This window comes from Lycium barbarum, chromosome 8 (assembly GCF_019175385.1).
Source record: "Lycium barbarum isolate Lr01 chromosome 8, ASM1917538v2, whole genome shotgun sequence".
NCBI lineage: Eukaryota > Viridiplantae > Streptophyta > Magnoliopsida > Solanales > Solanaceae > Lycium > Lycium barbarum.
The window spans coordinates 1,613,109-1,623,465 of NC_083344.1; the positions used below are offsets into that span (position 1 = coordinate 1,613,109).

At 33.6% G+C, this 10,357-nt stretch overlaps 1 protein-coding gene across 2 annotated transcripts; it reads right to left on the reverse strand.

The window, feature by feature from the left end:
* Positions 1 to 501: 501 nt before the first annotated feature.
* On the reverse strand, positions 502 to 10,113 carry LOC132605635 (auxin-responsive protein IAA16-like). 2 transcript variants are annotated; one of them, XM_060318811.1, is made up of 5 exons: positions 9,790 to 10,113; positions 8,593 to 8,822; positions 7,678 to 7,801; positions 7,165 to 7,226; positions 502 to 720 (listed from the first exon to the last, which is right to left on the reverse strand). In XM_060318811.1, the coding sequence occupies exons 1-5, from the start codon at positions 10,002 to 10,004 to the stop codon at positions 713 to 715; spliced, it is 639 nt and encodes a 212-aa protein (XP_060174794.1). In that variant the 5' UTR covers positions 10,005 to 10,113; the 3' UTR covers positions 502 to 712. The 2 variants fall into 2 exon arrangements, with proteins under 2 accessions (XP_060174794.1, XP_060174793.1); XM_060318810.1 differs by lacking the exon at positions 502 to 720 and adding an exon at positions 6,627 to 7,023.
* Positions 10,114 to 10,357: the final 244 nt, after the last annotated feature.

Here is a 10,357-nt window from a genome sequence, read left to right on the forward strand (position 1 = left end):
GAGGCAAGGTTAATAGTGAACTATGCCTATTCGGGGTATAGTTATGCCTTCATTTAGTTTAACATGGAAGAATGTAGAAAAAAAGATCAAGGTGTTGTTGGGCCACATAGGCCGATTTGGGCTGATTTTGAAGGTCATTGGCACTTATGACCTTATTTTGTGCTGATCTTTAATTTTTGACCCTCATGATAAATATAACTTTTTCATGATATTATTAGGTTATTTTCCCTTATATTGGTTCGCATTACGGGATAATTTCATTAATATTACATCCTTGTAGATATATTTTTAATTTGCACTCGTATAGCCAATTTTCATAGTATACAACATTATACAACTTTACACATCTACTGTTGACAATGCATAATTCTTGTATAAAAGTGTGTAATAGTGTATAAGAGATGCTTACACACATTTGTACACTGTTATACAAAATTATAAAACTTATACAAAATTGATTTTGATCCCCTGCAAACTTCAACTACGAAACTCCATCCGAAATGGGTCAATTTTTTTTTCAAATAGCTTCAAATCTACAAATATCCTTAAAAAGCTACCAAATTTACATGTAATCGTTACAGATGTGAATATAAGAATTACAACAGAAAAAAAAAAGAAAAAGAAAAATAAGAGGAACCAATGGTAACGGTCTTCGTCGGAGGTCTTCACTTATCTGAATATAAGCAGTAAGTCGCCGACGAGCTGGTGGTCTTCACAGATCTGAATACAAGTAGCAAGTCACCGACGATAATGATGGCTAAATCGGGAATTGTTTTTAAAAATAGGCTAAAACGGGTAATTAATTTTCTTTAATTATCATAGAGTGTAAAAATTTCTATCACCGGTGATATTTCGCATGACTTTTGGCCTTAAAGAACTTATGCTCCACTAGACATACATTCGATTGCTAAAGGGCAGAAATTAAAGATGAATCCATTTGAAGTGCAAAAATTAAAAATCAGGCATTTGAAGGGAAAAACGTGCAATTTCTTCATACAATACTAATATTAATTAAGTAATTAAATTAAATTATTTAATTATCATTTAAATAAACTATGAGATGTTATAATTTTTCTGCATCTCCAGGATTCTATTGCTTAGGAAGCGTGAAACAGGATTGGGCTTAACTGTTGTTGGGCCAGTTTGGTGCCGATTTGGGCTTAGCTTTGAAGTGTATTTGGGTTGTTAATTCTGGTTTGGTCGACTTAATTTAGGCGTTTTGACTACATTTATGATCGAGAAGTATAGATTGGTTGGATATTTAATTTAATTTTTGGATTTATAAATCATATATAAAGTATGAGAATGATTAGATTGCGCTAGATATTTTATGAATAAAATAGAGGTGTTTATAAATAAGTAAATTTTATTAGTTTTGGTTCAATAACTTTAATTAATCGAAATATATATTTTATATATCGTAATATAGATTTAATGCTTCGGCATGCAGATCCATACCCTTGAATCCTAAAATTTATGTGACGAATGATCCAACATCTAGATCTACACCCGTATTGGATATCCACACCCAAGTCCAAGCAACAAAAATGCAAAGTAAATGTTTATTTAGAATCGAACTTCCTTAAACATTCATAATCCCAAACCCAAATGTACATGTAAGTTGAACTGTAATACTCCATCTCTTGACTTTTACTTGTCCACTATGTTATAAGTAAATTTTTACTTTTACTGTAACACTCCGCAAATTTGGGTTAGGTGTGAATCTGTTAAATGAGTGTTAATGTGACATTTTAGACATAGTTTGGGTGAAAATAGTTGTTTTAAGATCAACCTGAATAGTGGGGTGCGTAAGATTCGATAGAATTGGCTAAGTTTACGACAGGTCTACCTTCCAGCTCGATTTCGTTAAAATCTGTTGAGAAAACTTGAAACATGAAAGTTGTAGATTTTTTAAATAACTTTCCAAAAATATATTATAGAGGACCAACAGAGCTCTGTCCAAGAAGTTATACGTGTTATAAAAACACTGCGCAGAAGCCGACATGGGCCGCGCGCGATGGCCCCGCATCGCGGACCGAACGCACAAAAATTGCCTCTCTGAACTCAGGTCTGCAGGGGGTCCCGCGATGGCCTTGCATTGCGGGCCCATCACGGGAATATCGAGTTTTCGGGGTTTTCGAGTCAAAAGTCGAATTTTCACGTTTATATATATATAAGTTTAGGGTTTAGTTCTCTAACACCGCTAATCGCGAAATATCACCCTAAAGGCATAGAGAACAAGTCCCTAGCCTCAAGAACCCTCCAAGGTGAGTTCTAACCATCCTATGATTAATCTATATCAAAACAACAAGGTGTTAACACTAGATTATCATTCCAATCCATAGATTCTTGAAAAATCAAGGAAGAACAATTGAAGAGGACTTTTGAGGAATCTCAATAAAGGTAAGATCTTTGCCCTCTAATGGTGATTAAATGGATTGAGACTAGTGTGCGTTATTACATGTAATTAGAGTCCATGGGTGAATCATAGAAAGAAAGAACCTGAATGTTGATTTAAAAATCCTAGTTTTCCCAAAAAGGGTTAGATGGGTAGAATTAGATGGAAGTTCTATTCTTTCTCATATAAATCTATTATAGAATGATTGATGAACCTTGAGAATTCCGGTTGGTAGTGATCTAGCTGGATTAGAGGTATGTCTCTCTTTTGAACATACTTTTTCGATTTGAAATACGTTTTTTTTAGAAGGTTTGCGTGAGGGACAGGCCCTCATGGAACCTTAAATGTTATATTCTGTATATGAAATCATTGTTTTCTATCTATGGGTTGTTGAACTGAAGTATAAAACCTGAAACTTGAACTTGAATTATCCATTAAGGGATGTTTTGCTCACTAACTTGAATGGTAGTAACAATTGAAATGTTTTGTACTATTAATGAGTTGAGTTGAGTCGTAAATGAATAATGGTTGAATATGATTTGTAAATAAGCCGATAATGTTTGTATACCCCTATTAATGTGATGACGAACATAATTCATAATGAGTAAATCGGCTTCCATGCTTTGATTGTGATTCGGCTTTTATGCTATGATTCTATTGTTTGTATTTGGCCTAGCTACTCAGTAGGAAGAGTAGTTGACGTGCCATGAATTTTGGCACATTTTATGTCTTTTCACTAAAAGTGCTGCTTGTTTTTAAGAGTTTTTACATCGTTTCATATGCTATTTTGATATTTTGCAGGGTTGGTTGACTAAGGAACGAAATTGATGAGAATTGCTGAAAAACGGACAACTTGGAGCAAAAGGACAGTCCGTAACTCGATTTACGGACCGTAACGTGATCTGTAAGATGAGAGGAAGATCTAGATACATGCCGACTCAAAAGGACGGTCCGTAACTCGTGTTACGGGCCGTAACGTGTACTGTAATTTAAAGGGAATTTCCAGTAAGAAGCCTAAGTATTGTCAAATGTTACGCCCAGAAGAACGGTCCGTAACGCAGGTTACGGGGCATAATGTCATGGCCTAACGCATTGGCCATTGAAGACTGAAGCCATGATCCGCTGGAAGATACGGACCGTAACCTGTGTTACGGTCCGTCGAAAGAAGTCGTAACAGTTGACCTAATATCAAGCTGAAAAAGGACGGAACCGAAGGACGGACCGTAACCCGTGTTACGATTCGTAACGATGCCACGAAGGGTGTTTTTGTCCAGAACTTTGGCTCGATTTTTGGCCCTATAAATACTTAACGTTAGGTTTTTAGCAATTATTCAGTTCCTTGAGAGCATTAACTCTAAGCCTTTGATATTTGTGAAGTTGTTGGGGGCATTTAAGACATCAATTTCACCCTCATTCCACATTGTATTACTATCGTAAGTACATTATGTTATCTTTTAAGCTTTCTTTGTTAAACAAAATGATGAGTAGCTAATTTTAGTTCTAAGGTTGTGGAACCCATGATGGGTATTATGTGAATGGGTTTCTACTATTGATATATGCATAATGGTTGTTGGTATTTATTCAATATTTGTGTTTTAACGTTGGGTAATGATTGCAAGCATTAGCCTAAGCCATTATAATAACTTTTCTTGGAAAAGAGAGTTAGCATTGGTAAGAATCAATAACAATGACTCGGGGAATTAACCCCCGTTTAATAGACTAACTTAGGGATAAGAACAAGTCTAATTGGCATTATTGGTCGCTCTTCAATTTCAACTCTTTCGCATTTGGAAAAATCATAAAGAGGAAATACGGCCTAGCTATTGGGAAACATTAGGAAGTCCTTAATAGATCGAGTGCATACCCTTAGAACAACCATTAGAAGTATATCACATTGAAACCTGAAGCATAATATCTAATCAAAGCTGGGAACACAAGCTTAGTCTCTCTCTCTCTCTCGCATTAATTAAAATTCAAGTCAAAGTATTCGTTTACATTACACAACAAATATTTCAAACTATTCGGAATAGGATTAAAGCCTTTAAAGACTAGTATCGCATATAATTAGCACCCTTTTCTCTTCATATTCCCTGTGGGATTCGACCCCAACCTTGTTTGGGTTATTATATTTGACAACGTCCGCTTTACGCCACTTATAGGTGTAATTTGAGCGTATCAGTAGTCACTATGGATCCTAGTGGGGTTAGCCTAGACATTCAGGAGGAAGAGTGACCATCGAGGATTGCAATCCCGGTGTGGTCTCTGCTTAGCTATTCCGGAGGAAGGGTAGCCGTTGCGGTTGATAATCCCGATGTGGTGCTTCTATGCGATTTATTGAACCTTAAATGGTCATCCCTTCGTTATATTGATTTGGGCCTCTATTGGCATGTGTTATACTTTGGCTGCCTTTGAGTGGCTTGTTAATGATCTTTAGTTCATGATTGAAAGACTTAAATGTGATAAACGACACAATGAGTTGAAATCGATTTATTTCTTCTTTAACGGTTTTCATTAATGGTGTTACTAAGTTTGAGGATTTATTCTATCTCTGAATTTCAAACTACTTTTATTGACATTGTTTTACTGATCCTTATTATATTATTTTGTTATATTAACAATTGTCCCGGAGACACTCACTGAGTACCCAGTACTCACTCACTGAGTACCCAGTACTCAGGCATACCATTGCCGTTTTTGATAGCGTGTTAGGTAACGTTGAGGAACAAGTTAGTGATACTCGCGTGGATTAGGAGACCTTGCTACTTTCTAGACTATTTGGTGAGCTCACACGCTTTTTCTTGGGGCACCTTCCTATCTTAGTTATTGTTTTAGTTTTCGGGCTGCATCCCAAAGTTAGATTATGTTTTGTTTATCATCTTAGAGGCTTCATAGATAGACGTTAATTATGTGGGTAGTTGTTGAAGTCATTGCTTGACTCTTTGGGTGTTGCTACGTTTTATTAATGATGGTGTTTAAAAGCCCGTTTGGATTGGCTTATAAGTTACTTATAAGCTGTTTTCAGTTTTTTTAAGTGTTTGGCTGGCCAGCTTAAAGTCATTTTGTGCTTAAAATAAGCTCAAAAAATTAATTGGGTCTGTTTGACTTAGCTTATATAAAGCAGCTTATAAGCTGAAAACAGCTTATAAACTAAAAAAAATAAGTTGGACTACCCCAATTTTTTTTTTTTTTTGGCTTATAAGCTGGAAACAGCTTATAAGCTGCTTTTTTTAAGCCCATCCAAACAGGCTCTTAGTTAGCTATTTATAACTTATCAATAAAATTGTTGAAAGATTATCGAAAGAGATTAGACGTTTATTGATTTTATAAGGTGCTTCCGGTGTTATTCATAGCGTCGGATGCCTGTTGCGCTTAGAGTGGGTTTTGGGGCGTGACATTTACTTATCTACTTTAGCATATCAAGAGAAAAACAATTTTTTTTCTGTTTTATCCTTAAAATTAACAACTAATCTCCAAATCATTTTCCAAGATTTTTTGACTGCTAATAGTCACGGATATTATAGTAAAATATACATAATTTTTCCTTGTTTAAAGGATTTATTGACTCTTGATTGACAATATTTATACTAGTCTAAATCAAATGAATCCAAAATCATAGTACTTTGATTTGATATTTTCAAGAACTTTTATATAGATTTGAAGTAATACAATGTGATGGCTGCTGTTATTGGTTTGTGCATCATCCTTCTGGTTATGCTAACTGTGTCGCGAAAATAGAGACAGATTTAGAGTAAGTTGGACTCACCTATACATATTACTTTCTGCTCGAGCTATATTTACATATGAAAGGGAAAAAAAATAATGTACATACATGTTATAAGAATACACTCATTCTGATGAACAACTGATTTAATTTTATACTACAAAAAGTATAAAAATGGCAATAGAAATTTTAATATTGACTTAGTTTTATTATTGGCAAATGAACTTTTTTGTTATTATAATATTGATTATTGTTGCAAAAAGTACTTTTGGCAACAAAAAGAAAACGTTATTGCAATAACGGCCGTTGGAAAAAGTTTATGCAACAAAAAAAAATTGTTGCTAAAAATATTTTTTGCAACAATTATCAATCTATAGCAACAAAAATAATTTTTGTTAAATATATTTTTTCTTGTAGTATATAATATATATATTCACATTTTCATGGTGACATGGATCAGCAATATACACAATTACTTCAATCATAGACAAAATATATGGAAAGATTGGTAGACATTGCACATGAATATGCTCCCTCCATATATGTGTGGGGGAAATGAATTGCCCTCATTATTATTAGCAAAGAATAATACAATTTGACAGACAATGACAACGAGGCATTAAGCAACTCATACTAAATTATTGGACAAACGATTTGTAAGGTCAGTATTAAACAAGAAATATTTTAGCTCTAGATAATTACAGAAATATTCTACACTCATTAGTTAATACATACAAGCACTTCACAATATAGTAGCGGTACATACCACACAATCTGATCCGGACAATCACTAGCTATAGTCGATATGAAGTTTTGATTGATTATATTCAATTAACAAAAAAAAATAAAAAAATTGCCTGATTTCATCAATTTCTGTTCCTGCTTTTCTCCATATCCCTAGGTGCTGGATTTAAATTCAGACAATAATTCAGTATTCTAGTCAATATACTGAGTAACCAATTTGGTTACTTTTACTAGAACAGATTTGCAACAAATAAAACAAAGGTAAAATAAATTAACAATATTGGTAATTAGTTTATCATACCTAGTCCTATTGCTTCAGTTCCTTTCATGATGCGCAAGCGCTTGCAAGAGTCAACAAACATCCTGTTCATTGGATGCAATAATGTTATTAATCAAGTGATAATCTAGGGGCATAAATATAGTGTGATGCCATCACCGAAGGCAGGTCTAGTGGTGGAACTAGAATTTTTACTAGGGGCGTCAAAATATAACAAAGTAAATATACGACGAAATTAAGGTGGTTCAACACATAGCATATATACATTAAAAAAAAAAATCTTGTTACGTATTTACGCAATGTAATTTTTCGGTGAATGGGTGTCGGTTGACATCCCTTGGATACATGTGGCTCCGCCACTGGGCGGGTCGATAAGAATATGTAACAAAAAAGGACAGACAATCTTTTTAGGTTGGCAAACTTTTGAAGAAGGAGTGAAGATGACACTTCAGGTGAATCCTGTATCAAAATGGGAGAGAAAACTGAAGAATTTTATAAGCTGCTGGCATAATACAAGTGGAGGACTCAAAGTCTTACCCCCACGGGACATCTCCAACAAGCATCCAATCACCATCTTTGTCTTCATAGGTAGGAAAATAATCAGAACTATTTAAAAGGTCCATCAGCTTCCTCTCATTCATGAAGTTTTTCATACCTTGGACTAATTCACAGTTTCATTTCAGTCAGTAAAACAAATGTACACACAAATTTTAATCATTGAAAGAACCACATCTGCATAATACTATTCACACATTACAGCCATAATATAAACTAGAATTTATTTTTTATATGCCAACACAATAAATAATTTATATATTATAATATGTTGTAATAAGTTATGTGTCGTATTTTACAAAAGATTAGTTTTATTTTTATGAACAATTATCTATAATTTTCTTTTAGGTAACTTGATAATCAATCATAAAACTAAAATTTTAAATATGATGTAGTAAGTTAACTGACATATTTTCAAATTATTAGTTTTTTTTTTTATGAGCAGTTATGTGTAGTTATCTTTTAGACGATTTGATAATTAGTGAGAGAACTAGCATTTCAATAAAGTGATACAAACTATAAAAAAATTAAACACATGAAGCAATCAATGGGTTCCAACATATAGTGAGTGCATATTCATAAAAATTGACCTGATTATGCAATGCTATTTTCTGACCAAAAAATTGCAATTGACTTTCCGGAGACAAAAGCGGTAGCGCCACTACTGATATTATAGAAGTTAATTTACAGTATATAAAAGTTAAATTCTGGAAAATATAGAATTATGCCATTATAGGTCCAAAAAAAGAATTCAACTAATTTAGTGAGTTTTATTGTTTTTACATCTATCTGTAATAATATTTTAATTGACAGTACTATAGTCGTAAAATATAAATTCTTTTTACACAATCAGTATGTAGAAGTTAAACCCCAGATAAATGAAGAAGTATGACATACCAATAGTGAAGGAACTGAACATGTTGGCTAAGGCATCAGACAATTCTTGATAATTGTTGTACATGTTTAAGTCCACTTTTCTAAGGTAAGGTGCACCATCCATGCTGACCTTCACTAAAACACCATTGGCAATTTTGTCACTCTCTTGGCCTTGTGCTCCACTCTTCTGATGAGAAGCTAAAATATTCTTCCTGTAGGACCTCACTGGTGGCCAACCCACAACTCGAGCCCTGATCATTTGTATTTGTAAATTCAAAAAGGTTATATCCAGTGACAAGGTAAAGATGAATATAGAGCGGGGTGGGCTATGTTGCTCGGATTCTTCAAAAATATCATTGGGCGCGTATCTGATCCTCCAAAAGTAGTGCAGTTTTAGAGGACATATTTTTGGAAAATTTTAGCAATATACATGGCCAAGGGTTTATCTGAAACATTATATTTTCGATGCGGAACATAGAGTTACATGCGAAAATCTACTAACGTATCAATGAATGTTTGATCTGTACCAATAATTCAAAAGGTAAATGAGTTCAAATGTTAAAAGCGTTACAATCGAACCCATCATTTTTTTTTTAATTCATGTTTTTTTCTTACGACACAGTACACAAATCTAGATTCATGTAATTATGTTCAAGTGAAGAAAAAGTATATTTATTTCGGGCTTTAAAACCAGTAGTTCTAATAGTCTCATCTTCTCAAACTACATATATATATAATAAAATCATGTTCATTCTTGACCCACTGCTTCTAGATTTTGGATTCACCTTCACCATTTAAACTTTAAGATAAGATGGTCATACACTTCAACATGCCAAAGTAGGTAGAGAGGTCTTGTGTTCGAGTCTCACCATCAAGAAGAATTTTGACGTACTTGGACCATGAATAAGAATCAGATCCACACAGAGAAATTGTATTGAGAATATAATTCAATAACTAATAGTTTGCTCTTTCTAATAATTTAAACTTTTTAGATGAGACGGTCACACCTTTCACTTCAACATAGTATCAAAGGCAGAGATTTTGAGTTCGAATCTCATAATCATTCATTAATATCAACAAGAATTTCGATTTACTTGGACCATGAAAAAAAAAAATCAAATCCGCAGGCGTGTTGAGAATATAATTAAATTGCCTTTACCTAGTTACCACGTGAAGTGTAGAGAAGTAGAGGAAGATAAAATTAAAACACACACATACTTGTCATTAACTGATGAGTTCTTGAAATCCAGCTGAGTATTCTTGATGTTAATATCAGAAGAAAGGCTGAGCTTCAAATCCATAGTTGCTTTATCATCAATAAAGCCTCTTTTCCCATTAGCATTAATAGGATCATCCTTTCTTCCAGGCAACCCTAGCCTTAGCTCTGTCTCCTCAAGATCTAACTTATTACTCTTTGCTTCTTTCACTACCATTTTTGTTATTTTTGAGAGGTTTTGGTTTGAGAGAAAGTGAAAGTTTAAAAATATATAGGTGGGGAGAAGCAAATACAATAAGTAGCTAGCTTTGACTTGGTAGAGCTTAAATGATTACCCTCTCTCATTTTATATACTTACTCTGTCTCAATTTATTGGAAGGTATTTGATCAGTCTTAGAGTTCAGAAAGAAAGTTTTTTGAAACTTGTGATGTCAAACAAGTCATAATTGAATCATTTCATTGGGGATAAGATGAAATCTTTAAAGTTAAATTGTTACGAAATATAAAAATATCTCATTCTTTTTTAGATTAACTAAAAAGAAAAAAGTGTCATGTAACTCGGGACGAGAA

Coding starts and splice junctions, on each gene's coding strand:
- LOC132605635 (XM_060318810.1), bottom strand. CDS start 10,004: ATGGTAGTGAAAGAAGCAAAGAGTAATAAGTTAGATCTTGAGGAGACA. Junction 7,802..8,592: donor GTTCAGTTCCTTCACTATTG/GTATGTCATACT, acceptor ACTGTGAATTAG/TCCAAGGTATGAAAAACTTC. Junction 7,024..7,164: donor AACTGAAGCAATAGGACTAG/GTATGATAAACT, acceptor ATTTAAATCCAG/CACCTAGGGATATGGAGAAA.